Raw genomic sequence first — 21,088 nt, 5'->3', positions numbered from 1 at the left:
TAACGCTGAAACAGGGGCCCATTTATTCTTGCATTACCCTTTGACACTACAAATTTGGCATTGGTTTTTTGTCCAATTGGGCAATAGTATGATATTGCTTGCGGCTATACGATAGATTATTTCAAATTTAAGAGTCCTGTGGCTACCACCAACTAGTTTGGTTTTATGGCAAATTTCAAGATGCATGATTCTGTGAGAAGTTTGGAATGAGAGAAATAGAAAGGTGTTTGATGGGATTTGTTTGTCTGTTGGCTGCGTGTTGGATAAGATCTTACATTCCATTTGGCTATCTTGTTCTATTACAAAAGTGGGTAAAGACATTCTTGAGATGGATGTGAGGAGGAATTTTTCAAATGTCTTTCAGTTGAAACCTTTTACCTGTAGGCCTCAAGGGAGATGGACACCACATTTGTTTGGGGTTTCAAACTCAATTTTGATGGGAGTTACCCGAGTCCTATTGGATTCGGAGGAATAGTGAAAGATTGGAATGGACTAGCGATCTTTTGTTTTGTTGGACCTTTGGGTGTTAAAATTGCTAATTGTGTGGAGATGATGGTTCTTCTTAATGGGCTGAAATTGTTCACTGCTAGAAATTTTGACACGCCTTGTGTGGTGGAAGGTGATTCTCTTAATGTCATTAAATGATGTAAACTGGAGCAAAAACAACCCTAAGAACTCCGGTCTCTTTTGTTGGAAATTTTGGACTTAACTATACCTCTCTTTTGCTCTTTTGTTCATGTCTTTCATGAAGCCAACGGCTCGACAGATTCTCTTGCCAAAGGTAGAACAAGTTTATCTGGGACAACTATCTCTAACTCTATAGTTTCTTTTAGTTCATGATAAATAAAGCTTTGAACTTCTATCAAAAAATAATAGTAATCAATCCAAAAAAAATTGTAATTTGCACCTTACATATAATCAAAATAAGCCCCTTCTAATAATAAATCTAAACCATCCATTTCGTGATCTTTAACTTTATGAATTCAAAATTAAATTTTCCTTTTTTAGCATTGTTAATCTAATGATAATAAATCTATCTAAAAAAATTAGAAAGGGAAAAGATCCTTCTAAGGCTTAAATCTAAGATCGCACTAAATGGATGGCTTATATATTTTTTTATTAAAACGATTTTTTTGATTTGATTTGTAATTGAATCATCTAGTGCTGATGAATTCACTATAGAAGGACAGAACGTAATTGGTTGTACCTTTGACTAAGACCCAGCGAGTTGAGTGCATATGCACAAAGGCGACTTGAATGGTCTCAGCACATGCCTTACCCACTTAGATCTGGCAATCAACTATTAGCTTCCTAGAAAAACCATTAGACGATAATACCCGTCCCTCCTATATATATATTTAACTATTAGCTTATTAGAAAAACTGTCAGACGATAATACCCGTCCCTCGTATATATATAGATATGGAAAACACTACGCAACACCTATAGGCGAAAATGAGCAGTGATTTCGCCTACTCCCATCACCGTCCAAAGTTCATCGCGCGAACACGATTGTCTGCTAGTATTTCATTTTTCATTTTTTTCTACAAATCAAAATGACTTAAAATTTGACGCGTGTATTCACAAAACAAATAGGGGAATTTTTGAAAAATATAATACAAATATAAAATAGGGGAATCTTTGAAAAATATAAAACAAATATTTTATATGAAAAAATTGACCAAAATACCCCCAAAAATTTTTGAGGGTATTTTTGTCAATTTGTTTTTCACAGATAATTTATTTTTATATTTTTATTAAATGCGCCTCAATGAGATGTACATACCCTCCAAATTTCAAGTCATGCCAGTTTATAGAAAAAAATAAAAATAAAACACTACTGGACAATTGTGACTGCGCGATGAAACTTAGACGATGATGAGGGTAGGCAAAATCACTATTCATTTTCGCCTATAGGCATTAAATTTGAAAGTGCACCTTACCTCTACACCTACATATGCATCGGTATGGAAACTGCACCTATATATATATATATATATATATATATATATATATATATACTTTGCCCTAAGAAGGAAGTGCACAGTGTTGCTACATATGCTATTTAGTTCCCATAGATACTCATAATTGTTATTTACTCCATTTAGGGGCCACCTAATTGCTAGGTATGCTATTTAGTTCCCATAGATACCCATAATTGTTATTTGCTCTATTCATGGTCTACATAAAAATCTATTATAGGAAACATATTACAAGGAAATATAAGATTTATCATATTTGGGCACACTTCAACGATAAAAAAATAGAAATAAACTACATAAAATTTCTCCAAAATACGTGAAATCTATTAAGCTTACAATGGTTATGAAATCCATTACACGCTTAAGAGGTAATCTAACTATGCTCAACACTAACCATTACACGCTTAAGAGGAAATCTAACTATGCTCAACACGCTTAAGAGGTAATCTAACTAGGCTCAAAATGACAGTGAAATCCATTACGTGCTTAACGCTTAACGGGTAATCTATGCGCTTCTCTTATCCAAAAAAATCCTCTATCTCCCATTATTCTCTATGTTGTGCCCCTCCCTTCTCCCTCTCTCCTGCGTACATCCATTTCTATTTTCTCTATGAACTCAACTAAGTATTTACATATACGGCGCACATCCATTTCTACATCCCTTTATACCTAATTTGGGTTGTAACCCTCATCTGAATACTTTTTCTCTCTCAAATCAACTAAGTATTTGCGCATACTATGCGCATCTATTTCCATTTCTACATCCCTTTATACCTAATTTGGGTTGTAACCCTCATCTAAATACTTTCTCTCTCTCAAATCAACTAAGTATTTGCACATACTATGCACATCTATTTCTATAGTATTTGCACATACTATGCGCATCTATTTCTATACTCTCTTGAGTACATCAATTTCTACATCCCTTTATCCCCAATTGGGTTGTAACCCTTATCCGAAGCCATGAGCTCTCATATAATAATAAAAATAATAATTAGTAATCAATAAGAAATTACACAACACAATCATAATAAAAAATTTCACACAATATAATCCTCATAAGAGATTAGTAAAAGCTCAATTGAAATAAGATACCTCTTTAGCCTCCTCCAATGTCTCAAAATTTTCTACTGCACTCAACCTTTTAATTTACTAATCAAACTTCTTCCCATTTTTTAACTTGTACGATAAAGATTTTGAATTTGATATCATAAATTTATTGTTTATTTGAAATTATATAGAGAGACATTTGAAAGACTTCTATAAAAAAGAGATGAAAATAAGACTTATCATAATAAAATCATGTTATTCCAATCATATTTTTTCAATGACTTATCATGTTGAAACCAAAGTCTAACCACGTTAGAAGACATGTGATTCCATGTAAGTGCCAAATGTATGCAAAATAAGTATGACTTTATAATGGTACAAGTTATTATTAGAAAATCATTTTAGAATAATGATGATGTTATTATTAGAAAATATTTTTGGAATGGTGTGATGATGACTTTAATTCCGCATTTCAGTGAAATTTTGTGGCAAAAAAGAAAGAAATGATAGTTTATAAGCAAGTGCTCGTAAAATGTTGATAATGTATTTCCCATATTTCTTCCGGATATAGCCAAACAGTAGCGTTGTAATAATGTATTACGTCAGTAATATATTTCACAAACAATACATTTTCAAATATCCAAACGACCCCTTAATGTGTAATACAAGAACCGGATTTCATTATAATTGAACTTTTGAAAATTTCATCAAAATATACAGTACAATGATGCTTTTTCTATCATAAACTGAAATTAACTTAATTTTAAAAAAAAAACAATTTTGTTTTTGTTTTTTTTTTGTTTTGGGTGGGGGTCGGGGGTTGAGGGGAGGGGGGGGGGAGGGAATGTGATTCAAATTTTCAATTGCATAGGCTAGTTCCAGCTTTTAAAACATTTATTACATTACGAAAATCTGTGTAACGAAACCATTTACTTTTGATCACAATCATCATTGACCATAAGATTTGAAATTGGATAGTTAGGGATACTTCATTGTTTAAGCATAAAATCCAAAATAAAATTTTTCAAATGTTGTGATACACTTTTATTTATTGGATTTCATGTCCTATAGTTAAAAATAATTATGACCTTATACCATCCCTGTTGCCCTAACAAAAGCACGATTAAAGAATTACATGGCAGCATAAAACATTCTTCTAGACTCAAAGCATGTTTCATCAATTAATGGTAACACAGGTAAACGTGACAGTTGTGCATCCTGTAACTTTAGAATGTAATAATTATTGTAGGAGGTTAGGTTGCTAAAAGATTACAAATATTTTTATGTACCACCATCAACGTCTTATTCTCACTGATGTTACATGGACATGGACACGAGTGTCTAGCACGTCTTGAGTGTGTGATTGTACAAATGTGTGTGCACGTGCGTGTGTGAGGGTGTAGTTTGTATTGCCCCAAATAATCAAAATAAAACGGACTTCTAAATAATGTCCAAAGATCGTAATAAAAATCTTTGTGATGACCTGAGCTATTTTCATCTCGAATTATAAAATCTAAAGCTTCCAAAATAATGTAATTCCAGCATATCTATAAACACCAAAAAATATTAAAATTTGACGATCCAAATAATGCATTACAAAATGCACTACTTTCCAAACTTAAAATTCATTTTTTTTCACATCCATACATCTCGAGGTCGAAATGATCAATTTGAGAGTTTTATGACATCCAAAAAAACCTCACCTCGTAAATCTTTGAAGGGCACCTTCATTCAATTGTTCAGGGCCTCAACCTTATATAAAGGTTGACAATATAGATTTATTTTATGCAAAAAAGATAAGAAAAAAAATATTTGATTCTATTTTTTGTTTTTAAAATGATGTTTTGAAAACCTTATTAGTAAAATTAATAATATTTTGCTTAATTTAATAATTGTAATCGTAGAGCTATTAATATTCTCCTAGCATGAACAAAGCTCCAATCCCAGCTAGTATAATTCATATTTGACATTATATAAAGAAATTTAAATCTTAAAATAACGTTGTATAAAAATCTTGACACTCCTTGAACAAAAATTGTTTTCTTTTAAGGTGTTTTTTTGTCGATCAAATAAGTCTTCTATTAATAACTATTTTTCCTAATAAAATTAATTAATAGAAAAAGGTTTGATAGGGTTGCAACCTTATCAAAATAATCTCAAAACTCATCAAAAATAGCAATTCTAGCGGAAAACCTTCAAATATATCATCTAGGCATGAACAATATGGTTGCGAAAAAAATTTGAATCTCAAGCACTAAAAATAGCACATATTATAAATAATTATCTACACCATCCATTTCACCCTAAAAATATCACGGATATGTAAAATCTATACCATTTTTTAGCTGTAAATTTCATAGTCAATGTTCAAAATTGATTTTAGAGCCATCATAGAGATTTCCAATGCCCAAATTGCTTTCTGAGGATTTGAGGCGGGGCTTTACTTCTTTTCGCCAATGTATACCTACAAAACGTGGGTCCTTCGTATTGGATATAGGGTTCTTTTGGACTAAAAAAGTTCATTCTACCTAGGGCTGCCAATGGACAGTTCCAATCCTCGGGCTTCCGAGCAGGACTCGGTTTTGGGCCACCAAGGGGTTAACTAACATGCTCCGGACCTCTAACGGGCAAGCCACTGTGGACAACGCTGTTAACGGATCTTTAACAAGCCGGCCCAAAAAAGGCTCGGAAATTTTGCCCCAACGGGCATGACTAGCTTGGCAGCCCAAAAATGCCTTTGATTGGCCCAATAAGGCACAGCCCGGCCCCATATGGACCGGGCCAACCGATTTATTATTATTTTTTTAATACCTACTAGTATATTTTAAAAAAAATTTACAACCCTCTCTCTAGAAATCCAATCTCTCCATTCTAAAACTCATTCTCTCCCTAAAATCCCAATATCTCTCTAAAAACCCAATATCTCTCTCTTTCTAAAAACCCAATCTCTCTTAAGATGTATTTGATACATAAAGCTTTTGGGAGTAGAAGGGACACACCCACAAATTAAGGAAGGCTGCTCTTCCATCATTTTTTATGGTCGAGAGGTCTTCCAAAAAATGAACCCCTTTTAACACTAAACAAAAGATGCATGAAAGGTTGCCTTTCCACTTTACAACTTCCAAATAGTAATATCAAACATGGAAGTGGGACATTTAACTCCCACTTTCAGAAACTTTCACTTATCAAATACGCCCTTAATATCTAAAAACCCATTTTCTCTCTCAAAAAATCCAATCGCTCCCTAAAAACCCATTATCTCTCTAATCAGAATATACTCTCTCTCCTTAAAAATCCAATCCCTTTCTCTCTAAAAATCCACTCTCTCTCTCAGAAAACCCAATCTCTATTTTAACCCAAAAAATGCCCAGTTAATTCCAATCATGTCTCTCTCTCCTTTTCCACCTAAATAAAAAAAGATCTCTCTCTCCTTTACCACCTAAATTAAAAAAGATCTCTCTCTCTCTCTCTCTCTCTCTCTCTCTCTCTCTCTCCAGGCATGTATCTGTGAAGATTTTAGAAAACCAAATGAGCTCAAAATAAAGGTCAAATAATGATGATATAAATACTAGCCAGCTGATTCCACTAGACTATCACCGATTTTTGTCATCTTACGATGGTTTTAATCTTTGGCTGAAGCTTCTGCAGGAGTCCTTGTGGTCATCTGGTCAACAGCGTGAACTGTGCTCTGGAGTTCCTCCCATATGGCCTTGTACACCATCCTCTGTCTGTTAACGGCAGATTGTCCTTCAAATGCTGAGGAAACAACATCGATGCTGTTCCATAATACAAAACAATCTGTTTTGTAAGCTGGCTTTACGAACAAGTTAGTCCATTCATTCTGCAGAAACCCTGATGAACTCTCTCTCTCTCTCTCTCTCTCTCTCTCTCTCTCTCTCTCTCTCATATAGCCACATGTGAAAAGCATATGTCCCCACTTCGGTAGATGTCTAGGAGAGTATATTAATAAGAAACTTAGTGAAGATACTGACCAGTTAATTAATTAGTCAGGGGAGAAACATAATAAGGGAGGCTATATAGTAGGTTGACTAATACGAGCAGCCTCTTATTATTCTTTAGTCATAATAAAATTTATATCAGCCGCCCTATACCTGATAGTATTGGATGATAGATAAAGAATCACTCACATGACAAGTTTGAGATCAGTATTGTGAAAAAATTAAGACATCCATGAGATTATAAACAATGAGCTCCAATAAAGGCCTTGTTTTCTTTAAGGAAATATCTCGTGTATAATCCAGAAACAAAGTGGGATTCTACAAGGAATGCCTCGTGATACTGCCATTAAGCAAAGCATCAGTGGGTATACATTCACTCTGGTGAACCAAACAAGAAAAAATGTATCAAAAACTACTCAGCATTTTCATTTATCTCAAAATCATCCAATCATTTTCATTTCTCTCAAAATCAACCAACCATACCTTATGCATGCAGTCAGCAAGAATCCAAAATCAGACTATTGAAAAGGACAATATATTGATGTCCAAAGGATACGCAGAGGCAACAAAGTTAGTGCCACAACTGTTGCAATTAACAGGGTTAATTAATTTAGATACTGGGGAGAGAGATGTGGAACGTGTTGACTGATCCTTCAATCGAAGATGCATCACTACTTACTTTTGTCTATCCTACAAGTATAAAACAGTTTTATGCTCAAGCAACAAAGCAGGTATCCTTGTGGATATGTGCAGATTGCAATTTCCTGACTGAGAATCTCTTGGTTTTTTCTTAACAAAGGCCTACACATTGCCACATGGTATTCCAGGACAACAAAAGCATATATAGGTAGGCTCACTTAGTCACTTTCTTAGACAGAACTCACAGAAAGAGTTGTGAGAACTTGTTATACCATAAGTCAATTGTCAGTTAGCAGACATGTTCATTCGCACTTTCCAACAAGTAACTCAAGAATAACTAACATAACATTTCTATCACCACTTTCTAGCAAGCAAGCTAAGAATAGCTGCCATACATTATCTAGTTTGAATGGGAGGATTATTGTATCAAGTTATGGCATATTGTTCTATTCTTTTGCTAGTTCAGAAGTTGGAAGTTAAGGAGACTGGGATGAAGCATCAAAAATTATTCTATCAGGGGCTCACAAATATCACATAAGTAGAAGAGGAAGGCACTCTCCAAAAGACAAACACTATGTTGACTGTTCACGTGCATCAAGCACAACATGTTACGACTTATCAATGGAAAAATAGACTACCTCACATGTCGACCATCTCCATAGGCATCCTTGACAATGACTGCATCTGCACTCAATTGCTCCTTGATCTGACAATGGTACAAATTAATAAATAAACCCATGGAAAAAGACAATAAATAAATAACATTTTGAATGCAAAAAGTTTATCCGATTACCAAGAAAACAATGTATCATATGCAACAATCAAACTTGCTTATTGACCTTTGTTTTGATGACATTATGTCCTAAAACTTTATATAGTTATGTCGATTGAAGTGGTTACTTCATAATCTATTTCATTTGTTTTAATCATGACCTGATTGGTGTTCACCTAGATGTCACAGACATGCACCATACAGAACTTTCACATAAATGTCAAGAGCCAAGTGGCAAATCAATTGACTGCATACATTTAAACAAATCGACTCTGGTGCAACTGGATGGATACCAGCTATATCCAATGTATTTATGGGTAAATTGTATGGATAGTCACAAGATAAACATGATGCATTTACTGAGAGGAACGACTAGTTCCAACAATCAAGGTTCAGGCACTTTGGGTCACAAAATGGCTAACAGGGGTAATACATTTGATGTTTAATTCAAGAAGTCCATCAAACCCACACATGCATGAAAGGGGGAACCATGGCCAATTAAACATGGTTAATCTATAAATCTGCGCACTCCCCATATCACTTGGTACAATACAACCCATTCTTATTGGCAACAAACACATTAACAAAAAAGGAGGCACTAGTCTTCAGAGTAGCCACAATGAAACAGTTGTGTAACTTTTCTGAAGAACATAAGATGCACTGTATGGCAAATAAGGATAATACAATACCAAACAATGGTGAAGCCTTAATATGAGTATTAAGAAGTGTTATCCTAGTGCTTTTGCTTTCTTCTTGTGCACTTCAATATTTCTTTTCTATTTTCTTTTCTATTTTTCTCATTCTGCATGTGTATAAGTACACTAAAAAAGTAGATTACATATTTTAGAATTTTTTAAATATCACTTTGAATTAATTAGTACTGCATTTTGAATTTTTTAAAAATCACTTTGAAATAATTAATGCTGCATATTTTATAATTTTTTAAATATCACTTTGAAATAAGATATGTATTAATATGTATTATAAAGGGGGCTCCATATAGATATAGTACATATATCAGGGGCTACTCCCTAATCAATGCTCCCAAGTTAGGGAGCTTCAGCCATGGGTCAATCCCTGGCTCCCGCTCCCAATAACTATGCACTCAGATTTTTCTATATGACCATCATGTAAGGCTTCTCTGCCCCTGCTCTGATTCTCAGTAACAGTTTCCTCTTGTTTCGTCTCCCATTTTATAGTTTAGCTATAGTCCAAGGAGTACGGTATGGTAGGGGTTAGGGAGTATGGTATGGTGTGGAGTATAGTAAGGTGTAGGATTAAGTGTGAGGTATGGTGTAGACTTGAGGGTAAGGTATGGAGTAGGATAGGATGTGGGTTAGATGGTTGGGTTAGGAGGTGTGGTTGGGTTAAGGTTTAGGAAACCCTTGGTTAAGTATAGAAACTTAACTAAGGTGGGTTAAGGCTTAGTTAACCTAGGGTTACGGGCAAAGGGGAGTATTCTTTTTGCAAAATGTTTCTCCCTCCTCTTTTCAAAGTAGTAGAGTTTCAATAACACTCAAGGCGAAAGAGATATTTACTCACTTTTTTTCTCCATTTTCCAAGCCTTTCCATCCTTTTTAAAAGTTACGTGAGTTGGGGTTTATAGAGCTCCCCATTCAAACTAGGGCGGATGCTCAAAACCCATAGAAAATGAGTAAAAAGAAAAATTATAAAAATAAAATGAAAATTCGGGAAGGAAAAAATATGAACTCATGCCAACTGGAAACAATAAATACATGTCCATAGGATATTTTTCAAAAAGCAAAAATATTTTCAAAGGGAAAGAGATCTTAAATTTGCACCGATCACAAATAGAGAATTTTGAATTCAATGCTCCCAAAATCATATTTAACATAGGAAATAATGGGTCCAACTTCTGTTACAGACTCCTCATCTTTTTAAAAAATGTGCAAGAGAATGATCTCAGATTCTCTTTGTATTTCTACACTTATTTGCTCACTCTGTTTCAAGCTCTCTTCGGAAAAAGAAACATTGAAATGAAGGGGCATATGTGAAAAGAAAAGGCATGTCTCATATGTCAATTGAATGAAATAATATCATTTACTATCATTTACAATGTAAGATTAACTAAATATTTTTTAGTATAGCATTATGAAGTACTTATATAGGAGAAAATTCAACTAAATAAATATGAGTTATTGTTGTCAAATTTTATTTGAGTAAATTTATTTGTAAGTAAAATCATTAATTTTTTATATATAAATTTTGCATCCAACTATTACTTAAAATTTGTCAATCATCTCTTCCATTTTTATATATTCACGGTATGGGCACTCCCAAACTAGGGAACTCCTAGCAAGAATGATCCCCTAATTGCACTCCTACACCCGCCCTACCACTGACAACAATGATATTGAATAAATCATCTTTCAAAGGCATAAAAACGTGTTAATGAGATTTTTCTTATGAAAGAAAAACAAGTTTGATTTTTAAAGAGTGAGATTTAGTTTGAGAAAACCTGCTAACTTAAGGGAGGGCATGGATGAAAGTTGAATAGAATATTTTTATTTATTTTTTTGATAATGGAGTTGGATAGAATAATATTTGCACATATTAAAAGCATAAAAGATAGATAGTACCTCCTCAGGCTAGCAAAATGTCTTAACTATAAAGAACATTTACATTTGTTTTGAGGTTTTCAAAACCCAACAAATTTTGGTAATGGACGCAAAATACAAAGAACCTTAAAACTGTATGTCTGACACTCATTTCAAAATAACAACTTCAAAAATAAGGCAGAGTCCTTGTTTCCCCTCCCTTCTTTTTCCCTGTATCCTTTATTTTGAATAAGTCAATTGCCTCAAAATGTTACAAGCATGTAGAGTCACACTATGAGAGGAACACGAACCGAACACCTACAATTAATAGGGCACACAAGCATACAAAAACAAGAAGCAAGGGAATGAAATCCCTGAAGCCTTTTTATAAGGAAATACATGACTTGATGTACAAGGAAGACAATGTTCAACAATGAACTGACGCTTAGAGAGAAAAAACATTTCATTCAAACAAAAGCAAAGTAGTTATGCCTTTATATACACATACGAGTAACTTGACTCTCAAGAAACTAGAAAGATTAGTCCTACTAGAAGGCAAGTCCTACATGTAATCCCAACTTCAAAACATGGATGTTATCACTGCAATAAAATATTGCTAGAATGGGATAAACCCATATAACATTTAACTATAGTTGTTGGAAATATCTGTGATTCCGAATTGTTTTTGGAATCGGAATCGGGGAATCGTGTGTATCAAAAGTTTCGGAATCTAGGAATCGCTGTCCGTACGATTCAGATTTGAGAAAATTGATTCTCACTATTTCGAAAGCGATTCAAAAAATTCGAAATCGTGTTTCCTATTTGCAAGAATCGATGCCCCTTCATGTTGGTATCGCGTTTCATACCTATGGAATCGCACATGACCCCACTTGTTTCTGTGGTTGATGGAATCGTGATTCCTAAAAATATGGAATCGTGATTCCTAAATTTCTAGAATCATTGTCTCCATCAACTGGGAATCATCATTCTCACCATTCCGGAATCGTGGTTCTCCCCATATTGCAATCGAGATTCTCCCCTAACTAGAATTGTGAAACAAATCCCTCCGGCATATGAGAGAAATATTTAGAAAATATATAAATTTACCAATTACTACAAAATCGAATTTTGGTGTGTATATATTCAGTCCAAGACTCCAAGTACTAATGTCAACCTTTATGATATCTTTGTGGACAATCCCATACAATGGACTCGATCTAGCGATAACCCTATTATGCCTACAAGGTCTGAAGCTAATCTACGGCATACAAGGAGTAAAAACAAGGGCAAGCTCCCTTTATCTCCTTTCCTTAAATTATAAAATAAGTACATGACATAGTAATTCTTCTTTGTTAAATGTAGTTTTGAGTCTTTTGACTTTTGAAAATTGAGTTAGCCAATTTTTAGTTAATTTCTTAGATATTTAATGATTAATTTAACCTAAAACACTACACAGGGCACTTCGCTCATATCCATATTATCTTCTTATTTTCCTTAAAGAAAAGCATTTTTATCCTTCTATTCAACTTGAAGAAATGACAGTTTTGATCATATATTAAACATTATTACATTAGTAGTTTAGTACCCACACCATTTACCAAACATTATTAAATTTGAAGTAACATATTTTTTTAGTATTATTTATTCTTGTTAAGAGTTCTTAAAAAGTAACATGGAATGAAGGATGAATATTAGTAAATAAGAAAATAAAAAATTTAACATATTACTTATATTTTAAATTTTGATTTTATTGTCGTGTGCAACAACTTCAAATTCTCTCACGCTCTCATACATGTCGCGCGCACTCATGATTGAGCACACATCAAAGGGTTTCTACTCTCCCTATGCTCACATATTACTCATATTTTAAATTTTGATTTTATTGCCGTGTGCAACAACTTCAAATTCTCTCACGCTCTCATACATGTCGCGCTCACTCATGATTGAGCACACATCGAAAGGTTTCTGCTCTCCCTATGCTCACATTGCGTCCTGACAACATGGATTTGCAATTCATTAATACTTTGAATCAACATTTAGCATAAGTAAAATCGCATTGTTGTGTAGCAAGGAATCACGATGTTTGCGATATAGAAACTTGATTCCAAACAATATGGATTCACAATTCTAAAAAATTTGGAATCAACGTTTCTCACAAGTAGAATCGCATTCTTGTGTAACTAAGAATCATAAAATCCTCGATATGGAATCTTGATTACGGCAATCTAGTAATCGAGATTCCTAAACTAGGTGGAATCGAGATTCCCAAACTAGGTGGAATCGTGTTTCGCCAAAAATAGAAACGTGATTCCTTTCTTTTAGAATCGACTTTCGCCTAGGGAAATGCCGAATCGAGATTTCAAAACGGAATCACTACCCTCATAGGCGATTCAGGTAACTATACATTAAACCCTATCACGTGGCTTTTTCCAAAACCAAACAGAAATCTATTTAGTCAATCCTAAACACAATCCTAATCCAACTAAGACTCTTATTTTTATTTTTACTTTGTTATCTTTTTTTTTTTTTACTCAAAACAAAGACCCTAACAATTGTGGTAATTACAAATGATCCTTGAAAGATCAAGATGTTAAGTTTTAAGCGGCTTTCATTGCTCCCGACAGCCTAGGCCCTTCGCCATGTGCGAGAGTCAGTGGTGACTCTCAACAATCCCCCTCAACACTGACTCTTTGGTCAAGACGCCCAGTTGTCCTCTAAACTGTGTAAACCTCAGAAAATGCAAATCTTTCGTGACCATGTCGACAATCCACTCCTCTATTGCCACATGTAAAAGGTTTATGTATCCAGTCAGCACCTCGTCCCAAATGAGGTGGTGATGCATCGCGATCTATTTCTTCCTTGCATGAAACGCCGGATTTTCTCCAGGCTATATGGTGCTCTCATTATCACAGTTTAGTCCAACTGCGTAATATGTATCTTACTTCAATTCTTGCATGAGCTGCATTAGCCACACACATTTTTCAGCTGCCATAGATGCTTCTCGGCACTCAACTTCTGTTCTAGACAATGACATCATCTGTTGCCTCTTTCTACACCAAGAGATTGCACTTGACCCCAAGCTGAACGCATACCCAATAGTCGATCTGCGGGTCATCAAGTCACCCGCATAATACGCATGACACAGCCCGACTATCACATGTCAAACCCGCTCACAAAGAATCCCATAATTCAATTTACCTGTCGCATACCATAAAATATGTCGAACTACTTCTAGGTGAGGCTTTCATGGTTTCTACATGATCCTACGAACAACACCAACTGTGACAGCAAAACCTGGTCATTAAAGAGTCAAATATATTAGACTTCCAACTTACTGTTGTACATCCATACAACTGTGAGTTCTTTCTCCACATCACTTTCAACTTCCCCTTAACTTCAGCAAGTGTTGAGATAGCTTTGCAGTTCCCCATCAAGAACAAGTCCATTGCATACTTCTTTTTGTGTCACAGGAATAGATCCTTTTTGTGTCGATCTACTTCGCAGTCGAGAAAGTGACTAAGCTCCCCTAGCTCCTTCATCTTGAACCTCACAGAAAGATTGTCATGAATGCTCTTGATCTCTTCCACATCATCACCAGTGATGATCAAGTCATCCACATAGACTAGCACAATTGCGAACTTTCCTGCCTCTTCCTTCACAAACAAGCTTGAATTCGCATGTACCAAGAATTCAACAATCTTTCTGCACCATGCTGATGGAGCCTGTTTCAGCCCGTACAGAGCATTTCGCAACTTGCACACATGTTGCGGCCTTTCACTACACTCGAATCCACGTGGGTGCTCCAGGTAAATCCCGCAATCTAACTAATCATGCAGAAACGTGTCCCTCACGTCCATCTGCCAAAGCTTCCATGCTTTGCTTACCGCGAGTGCGATAGGGGTGAGAACGGGTTGGATCAAGGCCGAATCCAACCAGATCCGAATCCAGATCCAAATAGTATACATATATACATCAAATCCAGGTCCAAACCTGATCCTGGATATTCGGATCCAGATCTAGATTCAGATCCAAATAGTATACATCGGATCCAGATCCGGATTACTCTCTCTCTCTCTCTCTCTCTCTCTCTCTATATATATATATATATATATATACTATTTAAAAATATTTATATAATAATTTACTATTTCAACAAAATCAAGTTGGATCCGGATCGCATCCACCAGCACCTATATCCGATCAGGATTTCAATTCGGACCTGACTTTTACGTCTGGATCCGGATTTCGGATCCAAATTTTGGGTCCATATCTGGATCTGAATACGGTCCGAAATACAAGTTTCGGATCCGGATTGGGTCAATTCTCAACCCTAGCGATCAACACAGGCAAAGTCGTGATCTTCGCCTTGCAACGATCAACATGCCATCTGACTGCCTATTGACTTTGGACACCCATGTTTGATGTCATGAGACTAGCTCCCACATCTGTTTCTTCTTGAGACATCAAATTCTTCTTGCACTGTAGTTTGCCATTCAACCACATTCTTTACCTCATCAAATGAGGCTGGCTCGACAATCTCATAATTGTCAGAGACACCATAGTGCACAACTGACACCTCTTGTGCATGTGCTACATCTGCATGCTTCAGATTTGGATTGTGAATCCAAGTAGACCTATGCAACTGTTCTCTCTAACTTCAACTCCTTCAAGATCATCAAGTTGCAATGGTCACAACTCTTCTGGTGTAGAGGATACTTGCAAATCACTTGCCGCATCATGATCTTGTCATGTACCCATCTTCTATGGGTTGACTGACCTACTCTTGGAACTTCCACCACCCAACAACATGGGCGACAACTATCACTTTTGAACCTTGTCCATTGTTTTCCTACAACTTCATAGGCAATACAGTCAGCGACACCGTTATCAGTGTCCTATGGAGGACCAATTGTCTCTAACCCTGCCTTCATCTTTTTGGCAAGACAAGGAGAGTTTGGAAAGGCCACATTTTCAGCCGACACCATGACTAGGCTTCATTGAACACACTATCTTTGGAGACATAAACTCTCCCAGTAGAAGGGTTCATGCATCGCCAACCCTTCTTTTGCTCGTCATAACCAATGAACATTGCTCACATGGCCTTTTTTGCTAACTTGGTTCGTTGTGGCTTCGGCACCATGACATAAGACACGCACCCAAACACGCTGAAATAGCTCACGGTCGGTCTCCTTCATGTAAGCTTCTCGTATGGTGACACGAAGCCCAACCATGGCAGCGACATACAATTGATAACATGAGCTGCAGTACGAATGCACTCTGCCCAATACTAGAGCTGTACATTTCTCCCATGCGTCATGCTCCGCATCGTCTCATGGAGATGCCTATTCTTTCTCTCTACAATCCATTTTGTTGTGAATTTTATGCACATGTCAGTTGTCGCTTTATTCCACATTCCTTCAAGTATGTATTGAATTTGTTCAACATATACTCGCCACCATTATCAGTCCACAAGCACCTGATCTTGTGACCGATCTCTCCCTAAACTTGTTCACGGAATTCATTGAACCTAGTGAACACTTTGGACTTCTCCCTCAAAAGATACACCCACATGTAGCATGAGTAACTGTCTACAAAGATGAGGAAGTAACACCTTGCCACCAACGGATTGGCACTCCATCGGCCCACATGCATCGAAGTGGATCATCTCCACAGGAACCTTCGAGAAGGACTTTGTTAGAGGGAATGTTGTTGATGCACTTCTCTATATTGGCAGCCTGCACACACTGTTTGATGCCAACTTAAGGTCCCTCACAACTTGTCACTTTGACATTATCTGTAACTTATCAAATGCAACATGAGCGAGGCGAGAATACCACAAATCTAGGCTGATAGGAGGGGTCATGTGTTACCGTTGACTCTTTCATACATCGAAGGGGCCGAGCTAATGGGAGCAGAGAAGGCCACGCAAAACTTAACACCTTGATCTTTCAAGGGTCTTTGTTTTGAGCAAAAAATAATATTAAAAAGTAATAATAAAAATTAGTAAATAAGAGTCCTGGTTGTATTAGGAATGTGTTTAGGGTTGAATAACATGACAGTTTGGCTTTGAAAAAGCCATAGAATAAGGTTGAGTATTACATGGCTTATCCCATTATAGCAATATTTTAGTGAAGGGATAACATTCATGTTTTGAAAATGGTGTTATGTATAGGACTAGTCCTCTAGTAGGACTAATCTTCCTAGAAACTTGAGAGTCACGTTATTCCCACATATATACAAAGGCCTATGTACTTTGCTTTTGTGTGAATGAAAAGTTTGTTCTCTCTCATACTGAGTTCATTATCGAACATTGTCATCCATGGTACATCAAATCATATTTCTTTCTAAAAGGGCTTCTGTGACTTCTTTCCCATGCTTCCTGATTTTGGTGTGTGTTTCATTGAGCACAATAGAGGTTCAAGTAAGGAAATATGTGAAAAGACACTGTGCCCACATATGAAACCATACTTGGAAACTAAAGGTGGTCATTCCAGATTGTGATGCAAGATCAAGAAGGAACATATGTTACTGACAATTCAGCATTCTAGGGCTGCGTTTGGCATCATTTGCAAATTCCTGTGCACATGTTTCAACCAAATGATCAAATCCATTATCTTATTCTTTTTTTATGGAGCTCTCAACTTCATGTTGAGTGATGATTGAAAACATGGACTTAGTTTCGGAACCACGCACGGCCAAGCCCAAGTCAGCCAGTCCAACTCCACTGAGTCTATGTGAAAATTATACATTAACCTAGGTAACCAGTGAGAAACAGCAGGTTCCTAAGGTTTTTCAATAGGGGTGGGCACCCTACCATGTCTAAGTCTTTCAAGCGAGTCTAAGCTAGTGACAACAAGTTTTCAAATATTGATACTGGGATTGTGACTTGCACAACTCCAAGCTAATGGGGACTTCTATAATTTTCTGAACCTATACACTCACTTAATTCTGTTGAGTTTAGACCCCTGATATTCCTTTCCAGTAAGGTCCTTGCTAGACCCATAACCCATTCTCGCAAGTGGAGAGAAGGCAGGATATAGAACTGAAAATAAGATTGTTATTCCTAATTCTGTTGAAAAGGATGGTTAATCCTTTCGACAAGCTACCTTTTTTGAAGGGGCCATTCATGGATCTAAAAAATAAAAAAATATTAGAAGAAAGATAGAATGGACCATTCAAAGATCTATTTACCAAATAATAATAATAATGGAGTAACCTAGTGGATTTGTTTTAACCCTAGTATATTGTTCCATCTCATGCACATGGCAATCTAATGAATTGTTTAGTGGATAAATACGTATAAAACATCACAAAAGAGAAGTTTCAATATATTGCATCTAAAAGAGGTAATATGAGTTTAAGCTACATAAAAGCTCATGCAAGCCTCCCTCCACCAGCAGTGCCAGCTCTCACAAAGATTAGCAATATGAGAGAGATGCATTGAGGACTAGGATTTTCATAATATCCCAAAAAAATAACACTATCATTGCCAACATGGCAAAATCTTACTCACTTTGTCTGCTTGGTCATCATGTTACTTTTCTCAATTCCTATGCAAATAGCCATTGGTGTCAACTTCTGGAGACCTCTTCCTTTATGTGAGGTCACTCTACCACAATTTTTGCAAACCTAATGCCTCCCAAAGCACACATTCTGAATAAAAAATGCTCAAACAAACTTAGATTGAGTGACACATCAATTGATTGAGTGACAACTCCATTGAATCCCAATGTTATCCTCTCCCTAATCAAGAACTCTCAGAAAAACCTAGAGACGATCATAATATACAAGAACAAATGTGAGAATTCTCCATGAGGTAGAAACTAGAAACTAGAAACTCTGGATTTCTTGAGTTATCCTTCGCAAAGTTGAATTGCTAATGAGGGAGTTTTACATCGTTCAAGAAGAGCAAGAGTTCTAAAACATGATTCCTTACTCAGGTTTCTTGACCAATTGAGGCAAGCAACTGCCTAGCAGTTAATGACAGTAATTGATAATGCATTTCTTCACTTCCTATGTATGCTTTCATAATCTTTAGAGGATTTTCATGACCGACCCATGTAAGTGCTTTTCTTATGGTGTGATGGCGTAATTACATGGGACTCTTCTTAATTACTCAAAGATGCATGTTGTCTCTTACAACTCTAGGTGTCTAAGCCGATAGAAATAAACCACAAAGCCATGATTGAACAGAAAACCCAGAAGGACCTATATAGGAGGCCCAGTAACACCAGATATCTAGTCATCAGAACCCATTCAACTAAGTCAACTTACATCCTTTAATTTCAGAGCAGACATACCTAAAATTCACTAGTTTTTTGTCAATGAAAATACATTTTTTTATTCATCTTTCAAATTATATGACAACAAGAATCTGTCTTTTTCCTTATAGTAGCAGAGAACCTATCCACCTAAATCAACTAGTTTATCTCATTTAATTTCAAAATGGACATACTCACATACCTAAAAATCATGCACTTTTTTGTTCATGAAATTACAATACATTTCTTTGTATAAGAACAAGTACTTACAACATTTTCAGCGATACAAGCAATAAAAGAGAATAAGATAAATGACAACTTACATTCCTGTGTTCACCAGATTTCCTCTACATGATACAACCAAATTGTTCACTGAATTGCATGCTATCTCTAACATATCCAAAAAGAAATCTACTGAAAAGTGGGTAAACAAAATAGATCATCCATAAAATTATAATTGAAACGAAATGACCATTTCTCACCTTTTTTTGCATGGATTCCATCAACGGGGAGTCAATGGAGCCAGATTCAGAGACTTGAGAAGCTCTGCTACTGAGATTGCGCACAAGGAAACGTCTTTCACCGACATTGAATCGAGGGTTTCTCCTTAGAGAAGAGGAAGAGATCGAATGAAACGTCGAACTCGAAAAGAGGGGTTTAAAGAGAAAGGAAGGCGGAAAAGCAATACGGAGAAGAGGCCTGGACATAACAACAGCACAAGGGCGAACCAGAGTAGCCGCCATTGTTTCCTTCCCTTCTTTTGTGATTTTAGCGACTGAAGAAAGAAGGTTGGATTTTTTAATCTCTTTTTCTCCGAGAATGATATATCTGTGTTTGTGCGGTATGCAAGACAATGTTAATAATACTCCCGCGAGAGTAAATTGTATATTTACTCCCTTCAGCAAAACCCCCCTTATGAAGTTTCGCGAGTCACTTTAGAATCACCACCTGAGTACAATATCTTTGGGTGTCGTTTTTGCAACCAAAATTTATCATAACATGTAAAAAAAATTTAATATATCTAATTATAAAATTTTAGACTCCAAAAATAGTTAAAATAAGGTGACATTTATTCCACCTTCCTCTCAGCTCAGCCCTCTTATGCGCTTTATTGGACTATATTGCCGATCTGGGAGAGAGACCTTCTTCCAATGAATCAGAAGACTTGGCAATTAGAATTGGTGATGCTCTTAGTGCCCATCATCGATACTATCTGAGGGTAACTACTTCTGCTTTCCCATTGCGAAGGTGTAAATTTCTAGAAAAGCTTTTGGTCTTGTGCATCAATGATATTGACATTTTGTGCAGCCATGAGTGCATAACTTATAATTTTTCTAGAGAAGAGAGAATTGAATAGAAATAAAAACTGAGACCAAAGATAAGAAACATCTTTTCTAGTCTCTCATCGCCGTTGGATTCTCCACTTGTATGACGAGCATAGGTTCAGAGACCATCGACTTCACAATAGTGTTTTGATGGGATGTATCCTGTTTGTATAAAGGTGTAGACCCATTCATCTGCCTAGATAGTTCACCTTTTTTATATGCTGATCCAGGAAAAAAAGAGTTGTCATGCACACATTCTACCGGAACACCAGAAGAACTAGTAGCCATTGTAGACACACCCCTTTTCAAATTTGAATTTCCACTGCTGACTTTCCCCCCAGGTGATGTTGTAGGGTTAGAACCAATAGACTTCCTTCTCCATACTTGCTCAACATGTGGTAATTTTAGCAACTACCCAGTATGGGGCGGGCTACATTTTCTCTTTTTGGATTCAAAGTTCCATTGTTGCTTGCAACTTCTTGCCTTTGTTGTGAGTGAGCTAGTTGCTTTTGTTTACTATTTTGTTTCCAATTGATGATGAA

General features: G+C 36.1%; 1 protein-coding gene across 1 annotated transcript; it reads right to left on the bottom strand.

Moving 5' to 3' along the window:
• Positions 1-6,120: 6,120 nt before the first annotated feature.
• Positions 6,121-20,793, bottom strand: LOC105420754 (BolA-like family protein). The gene is made up of 3 exons (XM_088860614.1): positions 19,704-20,793; positions 8,269-8,336; positions 6,121-6,808 (listed from the first exon to the last, which is right to left on the bottom strand). The coding sequence occupies exons 1-3, from the start codon at positions 19,962-19,964 to the stop codon at positions 6,655-6,657; spliced, it is 483 nt and encodes a 160-aa protein (XP_088716740.1). The 5' UTR covers positions 19,965-20,793; the 3' UTR covers positions 6,121-6,654.
• Positions 20,794-21,088: the final 295 nt, after the last annotated feature.

Source organism: Amborella trichopoda, chromosome 3, assembly GCF_054954075.1.
Source record: "Amborella trichopoda isolate Santa Cruz 75 chromosome 3, AtrichopodaSantaCruz75HAP2 v2.0, whole genome shotgun sequence".
Lineage (NCBI taxonomy): Eukaryota > Viridiplantae > Streptophyta > Magnoliopsida > Amborellales > Amborellaceae > Amborella > Amborella trichopoda.
The sequence above is the reverse complement of the archived record's forward strand: the minus strand, read 5'-3'. Positions and strand labels throughout refer to the sequence as shown.